Source organism: Ranitomeya variabilis, chromosome 2 (genome assembly GCF_051348905.1).
Source record: "Ranitomeya variabilis isolate aRanVar5 chromosome 2, aRanVar5.hap1, whole genome shotgun sequence".
NCBI classification, from domain to species: domain Eukaryota; kingdom Metazoa; phylum Chordata; class Amphibia; order Anura; family Dendrobatidae; genus Ranitomeya; species Ranitomeya variabilis.
In genome coordinates this window covers 878,570,401-878,587,849 of record NC_135233.1, presented here as the reverse complement: position 1 = coordinate 878,587,849, position 17,449 = coordinate 878,570,401, and the positions used below count along the sequence as shown (strand labels likewise).

At 42.4% G+C, this 17,449-nt stretch overlaps 1 protein-coding gene across 1 annotated transcript in view; it reads left to right on the top strand.

Annotated features, from left to right (window-relative positions):
* Positions 1 to 17,449, top strand: part of LOC143808075 (putative cation-transporting ATPase 13A4) — a 226,731-nt gene that overhangs the window by 85,482 nt on the left and 123,800 nt on the right. Inside the window, exons 15-18 of the mRNA XM_077290332.1 lie at positions 3,657 to 3,807; positions 3,899 to 3,976; positions 4,123 to 4,279; positions 4,859 to 4,976. Of these exons, the coding sequence (XP_077146447.1) occupies positions 3,657 to 3,807; positions 3,899 to 3,976; positions 4,123 to 4,279; positions 4,859 to 4,976 (504 nt within the window). The remainder of the gene's footprint in view (positions 1 to 3,656; positions 3,808 to 3,898; positions 3,977 to 4,122; positions 4,280 to 4,858; positions 4,977 to 17,449) is intronic.

Genomic DNA, 17,449 nt, shown 5'->3' with positions numbered 1-17,449 from the left:
TGCATGGGCCTCTTATTCCCATTTTTGTATGCATGGCTCCTTATCCCTGTCCTTGTATTCATGGGCCTCTTATTCCCATTTTTGTATGCATGGCTCCTTATCTCCCGTCCTTGTATGCATGGGCCTCTTATTCCCATTCTTGTATGCATGGCTCCTTATCCCCATCCTTGTATGCATGGCTCCTTCATTGTTCATGTATGCATGGTTCCGATTAAAAAAAAACAAAAACACACATCCTACTTACCTTCCCTGCATGCCCTCGCAGCATCTCGTTCTGGTGCTAGCAGCTCCTGTGGCCGAGTGATCACGTGTCCCCCACTCATTAAGGTAATAAATATTTACCCACGCCTATGGGAGTGGAGAGGGGTGAATACTCATTACCTTAATGAGCGGAAGACACGTGATCGCTCGGCCTGAAGAACTGCTGGCGCCGGAACGAGATGCAGCGAGGGTGCGCAGGGAAGGTAAGTGGGATGTGTGCTGGAAGTCGGCGGCTGTGGCTGTGAACGCTATAAGAGAAATGAATATTCACTGCCAGCGCAGTGAATATTCATTTCTCCTTAGCAGCGGCACAGGCTTTAGCCACAGCCGCTAGCTCCTGCCTCTGTGACCCGCTGCTCCCCCTCCGTCTTTTTGGGACAACGACTCGTGTATAAGCCGAGGGGGGTGTTTTCAGCACAAAAAAAATATGCTGAAAAACTCGGCTTATACAAGACTTTATACGGTATACTACAATCTGTTATATACACAGCGGCATATTATATACCGTGTTAAGGAATATAGAGCGGTGTATGTATTATATAGTGTAGAGATGTGGCAGCAGTGTATATATAGTGTGAATTCCACACTATATACATAGCGCCATGCTATAAACATCTCTACACTATACAAACATCTCTCCACTCTCTCTCTCTCTCTATATATATACACACACACATCTCTACAATATACGGTAATTAGGACAGCATTATACTATACTAGATGGTGGCCCGATTCTAACGTATCTGGTATTCTAGAATATGTAGGTAGTATATAGCACAGGCCACGTACTATATTGCACAGTCACATAGTATATAACACAACCGACGTAGTATATAACATACAGTAGCTGCATAGTATATAACAGAGCCACATAGTATATAACACAGCGCACATAGTATATAGCACAGCCACGTAGTATATAACACAACCACGTAGGATATTGCACAGTCACGTAGTATATTGCACAGCCACGTAGTATATTGCACAGTCACATAGTATATTGCAGAGCCACGTAGTATATTGCAGAGCCACGTAGTATATAACACAGAGCACGTAGTATATTGCACAGCCACGAAGTATATTGCACAGTGACGTTGTATATTGCACAGTCACGTAGTATATTGCACAGCCATGTAGTATATTGCACAGCCACGTAGTATATAACAGAGACGTAGTATATAACACTGCGCATGGAGTATATAACACAGGTTACGTAGTATAAAGCATAGCGATTTAGTATATTGCCCAGCTACATAGTGTATAGCACAGAGATGTACTATATAACAGAGCTCACGCAGTATGCAACACAGCCCACGTAGTATATAGCGGCGGCTTCCGGTCCCAGGGTTGCTATGCGCTTAGGACCTGAGATGACGTCACGGTCACATGACCGTGACGTCATCCCAGGTTCTGCGTGCATAGCATCCTTGGCATCCGCTTGCACTGCTAAGGACAGCGGGCGACGTCGGAAGGTGAGAATAACCATTTTTTTTTATTATTATTATTATTATTTTTAACATTAGATCTTTTTACTATTGATGCTGCATAGGCAGCACCAATAGTAAAAAGTTGTTCAGACAGGGTTAATAGCTGCGTTAATGGAGTGCGTTACACCGCGGCATAACGCGGTCCGGTAACGCTGCCATTAACCCTGTGTGAGCGCTGACTGGAGGGGAGTATGGACGGGACACTGAGTGCAGGGCAGTAAGCAGCGGCCATTTCGCTGCTGGACTGTGCCCGTCGCTGATTGATCGTGAGTAGGGTTGAGCGACTTTTGCTTTTTTAGGATCGAGTTGGGTTTTGTGAAACCCGACCTTCTCAAAAGTCGGATCGTGTGAAATCGGCCGATTCTACTGTAAAGTCGGGTTCCGGTCCCGGAACACGAAACCCAATGCAAGTCAATGTGCATTCATATCTCTCTCTCTCTCTCTCTCTCTCTCTCTCTCTCTCTCTCTCTCTCTCTCTCTCTCTCTCTCTCTCTCTCTCTCTCCCTCTCTCCCTCTCCCTCTCCCTCTCTCTCTCCCTCTCCCCCCATATATTGTATTTGACTCCGGAAATCACTGCAGCCCAAACGGTAATATGGCTCTATGACGCCGCAGAAACCGGGCCGGAACCTATGTCATCACGCTGCCCACAATTAATTGGCTGAAAAAATGGCGGGGAAGGCGTCATTCAAAACGCGACTTTGGCGCCAAGATCGCGTACCGCATGGCCGACCCCACGCTGGGATCGGATCGGGTTTCATGAGACGCCGACTTTGCCAAAAGTCGGCGACTTATGAAAATGACCGATCCGTTTCGCTCAACCCTAATCGTGAGCGTTTTGCCAGGACCAATCAGCGACTTGGATTTCCGTGACAGACAAAGGCCGCAACCAATGAATATCCGTGACAGCCAGACAGACAGACAGAAAGACGGAAGTGACCCTTAGACAATTATATATATATATATATAGATTATGATGCATACATCACATAGGAGACACCGTGACTGCTGAATAGATATCACATTGAAACTACTGTATATACAATATATAGTTGATACTGCGACCGATGTGTATAGTTGTAGTATCACCTATATATTGTATATGATACTGTGACTGGTGTACACACATTATATAGATGAAACTGAAAAAAAAATAAATATATATATATATATATATATATATATATATATATATATATATATATATATATAACACAGATAGATAGTGTGACTATACATAGCAGTATCACCTATACAATGTATATGCAGTAGTCTATACATTATACAGGTGATACTGCAATTGTTGGATACACATTATATAGGCGATACTGCTACTGCTGTATCTAATGATAGTATCACCTATATATCATGTATACAGCAGTCTATATACATTATATAGGCAATACTGCTACCAATGTGGATATACGTGATGTATAGGTGATACTATTGTGTATATATGTACGTGTTTGTGTGTATATACACACCAGTATCACCTATATAACAACATATATACACAGCAGTATCACCTATATACACATCAGTGTACACATCAGTAGCGGTATTGCCTATATAATGTGTATAGACTACTATATATACATTATATAGGTGATACTGATGTATATAATCACTATACCACCTATATAATGTATATATAGCAGTCTATACACATTATATAGGTGCAACTGCTGTATATACATTAAAAAAAATTATCTTGGGACTCACCCAGGTCCCTGAGATGGGGGGAGGTTGGGAGGATGAAGAGCTGAGGTGGGTCGGGTCCTGTCCAGCGTCGGCGGTGAAGAGGATCCCAGGCATTGGTGAGAGCTGTAAACTATACTACTATGTGACCTCTGTGAGTTAAGGTATTACTTTAATTAATTCTCTCTATATTTATTATTTATTTGTTCTTAGTTTTCAGACAATGATTACTCAAAATCAGATTAACATGCTGTCATGGGGATCCCTACTGGCTGCAATGACATGCTGCCATTCTATCATCATGCTTGATGGGAAATTACAAGGCGATCCTTTGGATCTGAAAATGTTTGAAGCCACCGGTTGGGTGAGGTTTTGTAATAACATGACCATGAAATGTTTTACAAATGAGCATGTAGCATAACACACTAATTTCCAATGATCCTAAATGTATCTAGGTACTAGATGAGACCCGCTCAGATGAAAACTCTTCCCAAAATATTATCGTCAAACCTGGGACCAACTCAAAGATGATGGTAAATTAATTAACCCAGGATTCAAGGGTTATCCTCTTGGTTTTACAATTATGAAGATATACCTGTTTTTCTGAAATTAGCATATTATTTGTTATTCACTGACAAAATCACACCCCATTTATCACTGCATTTTACCTTTTTAATAGGATAAGGTGAAGGGAATAAAAGTTCTATTCCAATATCCCTTTTCTTCGGTTATGCAACGTATGTCCGTTATCACGGAGGTTATTGGAGAAGATGAGCTGATTGTGTACATGAAGGGAGCTCCGGAGATGGTGGCCAGTTTTTGTACAGCAGAATCAGGTATTAGATTAAATCCACATTTACATTCTGTATTTATATAGATTTTAAGAATCCCTTACATCATATCTTCAAGGACTTACAATTATGTTTCCATTCAGGGAACATTGCATAGAATCATTTAAGAAAATGACTCAATGTAAATTTATTTGAATATCTTAAGTAACCTTTTAAAGGGAATGCAATTGCTTGACTAGTTCTTGGCTGTTTTCCACATGTCTGCTATCAATGTGTTGACAGTCCACCTAAGCCCTTTGTATGGATCAGTTGAAGATAATATATAGGCATTTAAAGAAATTTGTTCTAGTCTACTAATGTATACAAATAGATATATACTTGAGATAATTATTTTTTTATTAGATCTCTGTTATAAATCTACATTATTTGGAGGGAGACATTATAAACTCTGTAATATGAACACACACTTTTTTTAGCAATTAGTACATTATTGGCACAATATATAGCAACACCAAGAAATAGATATCTCATAATGAAGCATGTATTAGAAATTACTAACTATATAATATAGCCAATTGAAATCAGTTGATGCATGGTATACTTATGTAGTATGTCTTTTTAAAGTTCCCAGTGGATTTTTTAAAGAACTAGAGCATTATACATTTCAAGGATTCCGAGTGATTGGTGTGGCCTCCAAAACTCTGAAGAATGGCAATTGTCAAGACTTAGACAGCATCGAAAGGTATGGAGTGCAGCATTGTATAGCACTGCAAAAATGTTACTACTATATAGCATAGTTTGCTATTTTAAGAGAGTGATGATTGCCTAGTAGGGTTGAGCGACTTTTGCTTTTTTAGGATCGAGTTGGGTTTTGTGAAACCCGACCTTCTCGAAAGTCGGATCGCGTGAAATCGGCCGATTCTACTGTAAAGTCGGGTTCCGGACCGGAACACGAAACCCAATGCAAGTCAATGTGGATTATATTTTTTTTTTTCTCTCTCTCTCTCTCTCCCCTCCGTGCAAAGCATATGTTGTGTTTGACTGCGGAAATCACTGCAGCCCAAACGGTAATATGGCTCTATGACGCCGCAGAATCCAGACCGGAACCTATGTCATCACGCTGCCCACACTCCTTAATTGGCTGAAAAAATGTCGGGGAAGGCGTCATACAAAACGCGACTTTGGCGCCAAGATCGCCGACCACGTGGCCGATCCCACGCTGGAGTCGGGTCGGGTTTCACGAAACCCGACTTTGCCAAAAGTCGGCAACTTTTGAAAATGAACGATCCGTTTCGCTCAACCCTATTGCCTAGGAAATTGTAAAGTAATCACTCATGATAAGTTACTGTCTGATATAACTTTTTTTTGGAGAACACACGGGAAATACTACACAGTATTCATGTTTCTGATTGTATTGTAAGGAAATAATATATCTCAGCCACATGGTATGCTTACTATGAAATGATAGCACTGGAACTGGCGAATCAGAGGAAGACTGCAATAGCAGAAATGGTTTCTACAGCTGATTAGTATATCTTTACGGAGATCAGCGACTATTTGTCATTCTGATATTAAAGAGGCTGTCTGACACTGAAATCAAATTTTTTTTAGCTAATCTGTACACTATTGTGATATAAAATACCCCTTACCCCTATAAATGTTGTTTTTTGTTTCTGCCTTTCGTTCCTCCTGAATTTCATTTAACCCTTAACGACAGCCGATACGCCTTTTAACGGCAACAGTTAGGTGTACTTATTCCTCATTGGTGCTTTTTAACGACTCTGAGACATAAGGGTATAGCACCCCAGCTACTGAGGGTAGCTGAGACCTCGGAGAACATGATCCGGGTCAGATTTTACCGTCACTAGTATTATGATCGCCGTTATTCACCAAGTAACGACGACCGCAAATAAAAAAATGTCCGATTTCCCATTTATTTCTCTCTCCTCTGATATGATCTAGCATACCAGAGGAGAGAGAAATGAGGTCCCCTGAACCTTCCAGGTACCTCCAGCATCCCCATGTCCCTACGTCTCTTTCCTCGCCCATCAGCATCTCCTTCCAGGAAGAAAATGGCGGGCGCATGCGCCAGCCAGGACTGGGCAACAATAGGAGATTTTTCCTATTGTTTCATTCGATCACTGTGATATACCCTATCACAGTGATCAAAATAAAAAAATAGTAAATCAAACCCCTCTTTATCATCCCCTTAGGTATAAATAATAAATTTTTTTATTAGCATTAGGGTTATAGCTGGGGTTAGAGCTAGGGTTAGGGTTAGGGTTAGAGTTAGGGTTAGGGTTTTGCTAGGGTAAGAGTTGGGTTAGAGTTGGGCTAGGGTTAGGATTAGGGTTGGGCTAGGGTTAGGATTGTGATGGGGTTATGGCTGTGTTGGAGTTAGGGTGGCATTGGTGTTGGGGATAGGGTGGCATTGGTGTTAGGGTTGGGGTTATGGTTAGGGTTGGGATTAGGGTTAGGGGTGTTTTGGGGTTAGGGTTGGGGTTAGGGCTGTGTTAGTATAGGAGTTAGAATTAGGAAGTTTCCACTGTTTAGGTACATCAGGGGGTCTCCAAACGCGACATGGCACCTGCCATTGATTCCAGCCAATTTTGCATTAAAAAAGTCAAACCGTTCTCCTTCCTTTCTGAGCCCTGTCATGTGCCCAAACAGTGGCTTTTCCCTACAAAGGGGGTATCAGTGTACTCAGGAGAAATTGAACAACAAATTTTGAGGTCCATTTTCTCTTGTTACCCTTGTGAAAATAAATAAGTTTGGGTCTAAAGTAATTTTTTTGTGAAAAAAGTAAAGTATTCATTTTTTCCTTCCACTTTGCTTTAGCTCTCATGATGCAGCTAAAGCAGCGTTTCCCAAACTCAAATCCTCACAGTCCCAAACAGATCATGTTTTCACGATTTCCTTAGTATCGCCCAGGTGATTGAATTATTATCAAGGCATCAGGAATAGCCACAAGTTCTCGCACCTTTGCAATACTAATGAGATCCTGAAAATATGACCTGTGGGGGTCCGTGAGGACTGGAGTTTGGAAAACACTGAGCTAAAGGGTTAATAAACTTCTTGAATGTGGTTTTGAGCACCTTGAGGGGTGCAATTTTTAGAATGGTGTCAATTTTTGGTATTTTCTGTCATAATGACCCCCCAAACTCACTTCAAATATGAGGTGGTCCCTAAAAAAATGGTTTTGTACATTTAGATGGAAAAATGAGAAATGGCTGGTCAACTTTTAAACCTTACAACGTCCTAACAAAATAAAATTATGTTTCCAAAATTGTGCTGATGTAAAGTAGACATGTGCGAAATGTTATGTATTAAGTATTTTGTGTGATATGACTTTCTGATTTAAGGGCACAATTATTATTATTATTATTTATTTATATAGCACCATTAATTCCATGGTGCTGCACATGAGAAAGGGGTTACATACAGGGTTATAAATATCGTTTACAGTAAACAAGTTTACAGTGACAGACTGGTACAGAGGGGAGAGAGGACCCTGTCCTTGCGGACTTACATTCTATGGCACAAAAATTAAAAGTTTGAAAATTGCTAAATTTAAAAGTGATATCGAAGAAATTTTACCACTAACATGAAGTACAATATGTTTTGAATATCCAAGAAATATAGTTTCTCCTTGCGCAGAATGACATGCTAAGCATGCCGAGATGAGGAGACTTAAAGTAGCAATGCTCCTCTGGGAAATATGCTAATTATGCAAATTGCCTCTTCAGAGAGGAAGAGAACTAGAACTCTAGTGCCACCTAATGGAAGGTAGCAATCCTACATGTCAATGTCAACCCTTAAATTAACTTGTCACATGACTTAGGATAATAGCCAAACCAGAATCTCAATTTGCAGACTCTGTGTTTCGGGGTACTGCCCCTCATCAGTGCAAAGCGGAGATCTGGTTTGGCTGTGTGCGAGGCGTCCAACCAATATCCAAGAAGTATTGTTTCCCCTTGCGGAGATTGACATGCTAAGCATGCCGAGATGAGGAGACGTAAAGCCGCAATGCTCCTCTGGGAATATGCTAGTTATGCAAATTGTCTCTTCAGAGAGGAAGAGAACTAGAACTCTAGTGCCACCTATTGGAAGGTAGCAATCCTACAAGCCAATGTCTAGAAAAAACCTTTTCGAATCAGTGGGATCCATTGAAGCATTCCAGAGCTATAACCTCATAAAGTGACAGGGGTCAGAATTGTAAAAGTTGGCTTGTTCATTAAGTAGAAAATTGGCTCATAAACTAAGGGGTTAATTCCCTGCACCCACTTTGTTTACCTGCAGCGCTACCAACCTGGGCTCCCTGTGCTTTATTATCTAACCTCACAGTTAAAGCTGGCACCACCCTGCCTCAGTGTTCAGCACCACCCTCTGTACACTCTTTGGCTGTTAGTAATCTGTGTTGTGAATTTGCTTTTTGCTCCCTCTAGTGGTTACTAGTTTTTTGACTCTGGTTTTTCTGTCATTCCTTTTATCCGCACCTGGGTCGTTAGTTAGGGGTGTTGCTATATAAGCTCCCTGGACCTTCAGTTCTATGCCTGGCAACGTAGTTATCAGAGCTAGTCTGCTGTGCTCTTGTCTACTGATCCTGGTTCCAGTTATATCAGCTAAGTCTGCCTTTTGCTTTTTGCTATTTGTTTTGGTTTTGTATTTTTGTCCAGCTTGTTCCAAATCTATATCCTGACCTTTGCTGGAAGCTCTGGGGGGGCTGGTGTTCTCCCCCCGGACCGTTAGACGGTTCGGGGGTTCTTGAATTTCCAGTGTGGATTTTGATAGGGTTTTTGTTGACCATATAAGTTACCTTTCTTTATTCAGCTATCAGTAAGCGGGCCTCTCTGTGCTAAACCTGGTTCATTTCTGTGTTTGTCATTTCCTCTTACCTCACCGTCATTATTTGTGGGGGGCTTCTATCCAGCTTTGGGGTCCCCTTCTCTGGAGGCAAGAAAGGTCTTTTGTTTTCCTCTACTAGGGGTAGCTAGATTCTCCGGCTGGCGCGTGTCATCTAGAATCAACGTAGGAATGATCCCCGGCTACTTCTAGTGTTGGCGTTAGGAGTAGATATATGGTCAACCCAGTTACCACTGCCCTATGAGCTGGATTTTTGTATTCTGCAGACTTCCACGTTCCTCTGAGACCCTCGCCATTGGGGTCATAACAAATCTGCCCCTTCACTGACCTCTGCCACCACTCCACTTTTGGAAAGAACAGAGCAGTGTCCTGTGTCTGTGGAAAGCAGCACAGTCAATCCACTCCACACCACATCCATGGTGGTAATATAGTTTCACATGTCCCCTTATTACATACAGAGTGGTGATAGAGTGTCACATGTCTCCACATCACATCCAAAGTAGAGATAGAGTGTCACATGTCTCCACATCACATCCACAGTGGTGATAGAGTGTCACATGTCTCCACATCACATCCACAGTGGTGATAGAGCCTCACATGTCCATACATTACCCCTGATATATGAGAACAGTGAAAAGGCTGTGGTGATGTTTGTGTGTGTTTATCTACATACAGGTGCTTCTCACAAAATTAGAATATGATCAAAAAGTTAATTTATTTCAGTTCATCAATACAAAAAGTGAAACTAGTATATTATATAGAGTTATTACAAACAGAGTGATCTATTACAGAGTGATCATTAATGATAATGATTATGGCTTACAGCAAATGAAAACCCAAAAGTCAATATCTCAGTAAATTAGAATACTTTATAACACCAGATTGAAAAATGATTTTAAAATCCAAAATGCTGGCCTACTGAAATGCATGTTCAGTAAATGCACTCAATACTTGGTCGGGGCACCTTTTGCATAAATTACTGCATCAATGCGGCGTGGCATGGAGGCGATCAGTCTATGGCACTGCTGAGGTGTTATGGAAGCCCAGGTTGCTTTGATAGCAGCCTTCAGGTGGTCTGCATTGTTGGGACTGGTGACTCATCTTCCTCTTGACAACACCCCATAGATTTTCTATGGGGTTAAGGTCAGACAAGTTTTCTGTGTTTCTAAACCTGGTATTCAGGGTCAGTGAAGGCAGTCTTGTAGGAGCCCTGAGAAAGCAGCCCAGAAAGACAAAGGGGGTATCGAGCACCACCGCAGCTCCAGCTGAACACCTCCAAGAGAGGACAGGGGCAGGTACAAAGAAAAAAGATCGGTTGCAGGAGCGCTGAAGGAGACTCAAACACCAAGTTTAATTTAGCCACAACGCGTTTCGATGGAGTACCGTTTTCCTCAGGTCGGAGTTTATTGTTAAAAACAGGAAGGCAGTATTTAAATGATAGACAGCCAATCACAGCGCTGTTGACAGATTACAAATTTAAAAAGACAGTCACATAACAAAACAGTCACATATAAAATTAGTCACAAATAGTGCTAGACGAGCGGAGGAGGATTTCCTTAAGGCCAGGCCCCTCCTCCGCTCGTCTAGCATCCCTGAATCCTGGGTGTTTTTCATGCAGAACCCCAAATTGTCTTTGCTGCACTTCCATTTTAAATGGGGTAACTGATTTTAGATCTAATGTCACAGGCACCACTTATAAAATCAATTTTTATGTAAATTGTCAATCCACTTATGTGGTTTATTTGTTAGAATGTGGTTGCGGTCTGCAATATGTAGACCGAACCATACAAACAATGCATGCTAGGCTTAATAAACATCGCCAAAACATCCGTTATGGCTTCCTTCTACATAGCCTCTCAAAACATTTCTTAAGGGTGCATCATAAGGATTTAAAAACGTTAAAATTAACTATTATTGACCACATACCTGACACTGTGGCAGATCACTTTAACAGTCTCATAAATAGAGAGAGTTTTGGGATTTTTAAACCTGAGGGATTGAACCAAATGATTGAAAAAATAACCAGATAGGAGCAACAATCATTCAATGACGTGATTTTTTAGTATGTATAGGTGACATTTTTTATTTATTTTTATTTTTTTATATACATATAGAATTTTTTTTCATTAAATTTTATCATTGTTATGTTTTGGGTTTTGTTTTTTGTTATTTCTAGCCACACTATTTGTGACTCATTTTATATGTGACTGTTTTGTTATGTGACTGTCTTTTTAAATTTGTAATCTGTCAACAGCGCTGTGATTGGCTGTCTATCATTTAAATACTGCCTTCCTGTTTTTTGCAATAAACTCCCACTTGAGGAAGATGGTACTTCCGTCGAAACGCGTTGTGGCTAAACTGAACTTAGTGTTTGAGTCTCCTTCAGCGCTCCTGTGACCGATCTTTTTTCCTTGTACCTTTAAACCTGGTATTGGCACTTTTGGCTGTGTGGACAGTATTGGCACTTTTGGCAGTGTGGACAGGTGCCAAGTCCTGCTGGAGAATGAAATTTCCATCTCCATAAAGGTTGTCAGCAGAGGGAAGCATGTAGTGCTGTAAAATTTTCTGGTAGACAGCTGCGCTGACTGTTGTGAATTAGACTTTTTGGCTCCCTCTTGTGGTTACTAGTGATATGACTCTGGGATTTTCTTCCCTCAGTTTGCACCCAGCTGAGTCGTTAGTTCAGGGGTGTTGCTATATAACCTCCTGGATCCTTAGTCCAGTGCCTGGCATCGTTGTAATCAGACACATTCTGTTTGCTCCTATCTGCTGGTCCTGGTTCGTGCAAAATTAAGCTAAGTCCTGCTTCTTTGTTTTTTGGGGTATTTGCTTGCTCTCATTTTTGTCCAGCTTGTACTAAATGTGATTCCTGACCTTGCTGGAAGCTCTAGGGGGCTGGTGTTCTCCCCCCGGGCCGTTAGACGGTTCGGGGGTTCTTGAATTTCCAGTGTGGATATTTTTGATAGGGTTTTTTGCTGACCATATAAGTTTTCTTTCTATATTCTGCTATTAGCTAGTGGGCCTCTCTTTGCTAAATACCTAGCTCATTCTTATGTTTGTCTTTTCCTCTTACCTCACCGTTATTATTTGTTGGGGGCTTGTATCCAACTTTTGGGGTATTTTCTCTGGAGGCAAGAAAGGTCTTTCTTTTCCCTTCTAGGGTTAGTTAGTTCTCCGGCTGGCGCGAGACGTCTAGAATCAACGTAGGCACGTTCCCCGGCTGCTGGTAGTTGTGGTGCTAGGATTAGATATATGGTCAGCCCAGTTACCACTGCCCTATGAGCTGGTTTTCTGTGTTTGCAGACTTAGCAATTATTCCTGAGACCCTCTGCCATTGGGGTCATAACAGCTGACTATGGCCTTTATTAAACACAGTGGACCTACACCAGCAGATGACATGGCTCCCCAAACCATCACTGAAGGTGGAAACTCCACACTAGACCTTGGAAATCAAGGTCCCAGAGTCTAGAGGAAGAGTGGAGAGACAAACAATCCAAGCTGCTTGAAGTCTTGATTTTAAATCATTTTTTAAAGATGATGTTATAAAGTATTCTAATTTACTGAGATAGTGATTTGGGGTTTTCTTTGGCTGTAAGCCATAATCATCAATATTACCATAAATAAAGATTTGAAATAGGTCACTCTGTTTGTAATGACTAAATAATATATGAGTTTAACTTTTTGTATTGAAGAACTGAAATAAATTAACTTTTTGATGATATTCTAATTTTGTGAGAAGCATCTGTATGTATCACATAATTAACTTCAGCTGCTGCCAAACCTAAGTCTATAGTGATGTGTGTATAGATGTGTGTATGGATTTATAAGGGAGGGATGGATTGATGGATGAGGGTAGGATGGATGCACACTGTTGTGAATTAGACTTTTTGGCTCCCTCTTGTGGTTACTAGTGATATGACTCTGGGATTTTCTTCCCTCAGTTTGCACCCACCTGGGTCGTTAGTACAGGGGTGTTGCTATATAAACTTCCTGGATCCTTAGTCCTGTGCCTGGCATCGTTGTAATCAGATCCTTTCTGTTTGCTCCTATCTGCTGGTCCTGGTTCGTGCAAAATCAAGCTAAGTCCTGCTTCTTTGTTTTTTGGGTTATTTGCTTGCTCTCATTTTTGTCCAGCTTGTACTAAATGTGATTCCTGACCTTGCTGGAAGCTCTAGGGGGCTGGTGTTCTCCCCCCGGGCCGTTAGACGGTTCGGGGGTTCTTGAATTTCCAGCGTGGATATTTTTGATAGGGTTTTTGCTGACCATATAAGTTATCTTACTATATTCTGCTATTAGCTAGTGGGCCTCTCTTTGCTATATACCTAGCTCATTCTTACGTTTGTCTTTTCCTCTTACCTCACCGTTATTATTTGTTGGGGGCTTGTATCCAACTTTTGGGGTCTTTTCTCTGGAGGCAAGAAAGGTCTTTCTTTTCCCTTCTAGGGTTAGTTAGTTCTCCGGCTGGCGCGAGACATCAAGAATCAACGTAGGCACGTTCCCCGGCTGCTGTTATTTGTGGTGCTAGGATTAGATATATGGTCAGCCCAGTTACCACTGCCCTATGAGCTGGTTTTTGTGTTTGCAGACTTAGTAATTATTTCTGCGACCCTCTGCCATTGGGGTCATAACAGTATGCCAGGCCAACATTGAATGTTTAATGCATTGCAGAAGTGGGATAATAAGAAAGGAAATTCTGAGGTTTTTTTTTTTTTTTTTTTCCCCTCTCTTTCTCCCCTTTACCTTTGAGTGGCTTGTGCTTGCTGCAGACATGAATGTCCAGACCTTGATTACAAGTGTAGACCAGCTTGCTGCTCGTGTGCAGGGCATACAAGATTTTGTTACCAGTAGTCCTATGTCTGAACCTAAAATACCTATTCCTGAACTGTTTTCTGGAGACCGATTTAGGTTTAGGAATTTCAAGAATAATTGTAAATTGTTTCTTTCTCTGAGACCCCGTTCATCTGGAGATTCAGCTCAGCAAGTTAAAATTGTTATTTCTTTTTTACGGGGCGACCTTCAGGATTGGGCTTTCTCGCTAGCGCCAGGAGATCCGGCATTGGCAAATATTGATGCGTTTTTTCTGGCGCTCGGATTGCTTTACGAGGAACCCAATCTTGAAGTTCAGGCAGAAAAAGCCTTGCTGGCTATATCTCAGGGCCAGGATGAAGCTGAAGTGTATTGCCAAAATTTTCGGAAATGGTCCGTGCTTACTCAGTGGAATGAGTGTGCTCTGGCCGCAAATTTCAGAAATGGCCTTTCTGAAGCCATTAAGAATGTGATGGTGGGTTTCCCCATTCCTACAAGTCTGAATGATTCCATGGCGCTGGCTATTCAAATTGACCGGCGTTTGCGGGAGCGCAAAACCGCTAATCCTCTGGTGGTGTTGTCTGAACAAACATCTGATTTAATGCAATGTGATAGAATTCAGACTAGAAATGAGCGGAAAAATCATAGACGTCAGAATGGGTTGTGTTTTTACTGTGGTGATTCTACACATGTTATATCAGCATGCTCTAAACGCCTAACAAGGGTTGTTAGTCCTGTCGCCATTGGTAATTTGCAACCTAAATTTATTTTGTCTGTGACTTTAATTTGCTCATTGTCTTCTTACCCTGTTATGGCGTTTGTGGATTCAGGTGCTGCCCTGAGTCTTATGGATCTGTCATTTGCCAAGCGCTGTGGTTTTGTTCTTGAACCGTTGGTAAATCCTATTCCTCTTAGAGGTATTGATGCTACGCCATTGGCGGAAAATAAACCGCAGTTTTGGACGCAGGTAACCATGTGCATGACTCCTGAACATCGGGAGGTGATTCGTTTTCTTGTTCTGCATAAAATGCATGATTTGGTCGTTTTGGGTCTGCCATGGTTACAGACCCACAATCCAGTCTTGGATTGGAAGGCAATGTCTGTGTCAAGTTAGGGCTGTCAGGGAATTCATGCTGATTCCCCGCCGGTGTCTATTGCTTCCTCTACTCCTTCGGAAGTTCCTGAGTATTTGTCTGATTATCAGGATGTATTCAGCGAGTCCAGATCCAGTGCTCTGCCTCCTCATAGGGACTGTGACTGCGCCATAGATTTGATTCCAGGTAGTAAATTTCCTAAGGGAAGATTATTTAATCTGTCTGTACCTGAGCATGCCGCAATGCGTTCGTATATCAAGGAGTCTCTGGAGAAGGGGCATATCCGTCCATCCTCTTCTCCTCTTGGTGCGGGATTCTTTTTTGTGGCCAAGAAGGACGGATCTTTGAGACCTTGTATTGACTATCGGCTTCTGAATAAAATCACTGTTAAATTTCAGTATCCTTTGCCTCTGTTGTCGGACTTGTTTGCCCGGATTAAAGGTGCCAAGTGGTTCACCAAGATAGATCTTCGTGGTGCGTACAACCTTGTGCGCATTAAGCAAGGAGATGAATGGAAGACTGCATTTAATACGCCCGAAGGTCATTTTGAGTACTTGGTGATGCCTTTTGGGCTCTCTAATGCTCCCTCAGTGTTTCAGTCCTTTATGCATGATATTTTCCGGAAGTATCTGGATAAATTTATGATTGTTTATCTGGATGATATTCTGGTTTTCTCTGATGATTGGGACTCACATGTGGAGCAGGTCAGGATGGTGTTTCAGGTTTTGCGTGAGAATGCTTTGTTTGTTAAGGGCTCAAAGTGTCTCTTTGGAGTACAGAAGGTTCCCTTTTTGGGGTTTATTTTTTCCCCTTCTGCTGTGGAGATGGACCCAGTCAAGGTCCGAGCTATTCATGAGTGGACTCAACCCACGTCAGTTAAGAGTCTTCAGAAGTTCTTGGGTTTTGCTAACTTCTACCGTCGTTTTATCGCTAATTTTTCTAGCGTTGTTAAACCTTTGACGGATATGACCAAGAAAGGTTCTGATGTTGCTAACTGGGCTCCTGCAGCCGTGGAGGCGTTCCAGGAGTTGAAACGCCGGTTTACTTCGGCGCCTGTTTTGTGCCAGCCTGATGTCTCACTTCCCTTTCAGGTCGAAGTGGATGCTTCTGAGATTGGGGCAGGGGCCGTTTTGTCACAGAGAGGCCCTGGTTGCTCGGTAATGAGACCATGTGCTTTCTTCTCTAGGAAGTTTTCGCCTGCTGAGCGGAATTATGATGTTGGCAATCGGGAGTTGCTGGCCATGAAGTGGGCATTTGAGGAGTGGCGTCATTGGCTCGAGGGTGCTAAGCATCGTGTGGTGGTCTTGACTGATCACAAAAATCTGATGTATCTCGAGTCTGCTAAACGCCTGAATCCTAGGCAGGCCCGCTGGTCATTGTTTTTCTCCCGTTTTGACTTTGTGGTCTCGTATTTACCAGGTTCAAAGAATGTGAAGACTGATGCTCTTTCAAGGAGCTTTGTGCCTGACTCTCCTGGAGTCGCAGAACCAGTTGGTATTCTTAAAGAGGGAGTTATCTTGTCAGCCATTTCTCCTGATTTGCGACGCGTGTTGCAGAGATTTCAGGCTGGTAGACCTGACTCTTGTCCACCTGACAGACTGTTTGTTCCAGATAAGTGGACCAGCAGAGTCATTTCCGAGGTTCATTCCTCGGTGTTGGCAGGTCATCCGGGAATTTTTGGCACCAGAGATCTGGTGGCTAGGTCCTTTTGGTGGCCTTCCTTGTCACGGGATGTGCGGTCATTTGTGCAGTCCTGTGGGACTTGTGCTCGAGCTAAGCCTTGCTGTTCTCGTGCCAGCTGGTTGCTCTTGCCCTTTCCTGTCCCAAAGAGGCCTTGGACACACATTTCCATGGATTTCATTTCTGATCTCCCGGTGTCTCAGGGTATGTCTGTCATCTGGGTGGTATGTGATCGCTTTTCGAAAATGGTCCATTTGGTGCCTTTGCCTAAGCTGCCCTCCTCTTCCGATCTGGTTCCTGTGTTCTTTCAGAATGTGGTTCGTTTACACGGCATTCCTGAGAATATTGTGTCTGACAGAGGATCCCAGTTTGTTTCCAGGTTCTGGCGATCCTTTTGTGCTAGGATGGGCATTGATTTGTCGTTCTCGTCTGCCTTTCATCCTCAGACTAATGGACAAACGGAGCGAACTAATCAGACTCTGGAGGCGTATTTGAGGTGTTTTGTTTCGGCAGATCAGGATGATTGGGTGACCTTCTTGCCGTTGGCTGAGTTTGCCCTTAATAATCGGGCTAGTTCCGCTACTTTGGTTTCGCCATTTTTCTGCAACTCTGGTTTCCATCCTCGTTTTTCCTCGGGACATGTGGAGCCTTCTGACTGTCCTGGGGTGGATTCTGTGGTGGATAGGTTGCAGCGGATCTGGAATCATGTGGTGGACAACTTGAAATTGTCACAGGAGAAGGCTCAGCGTTTTGCCAACCGCCGCCGCGGTGT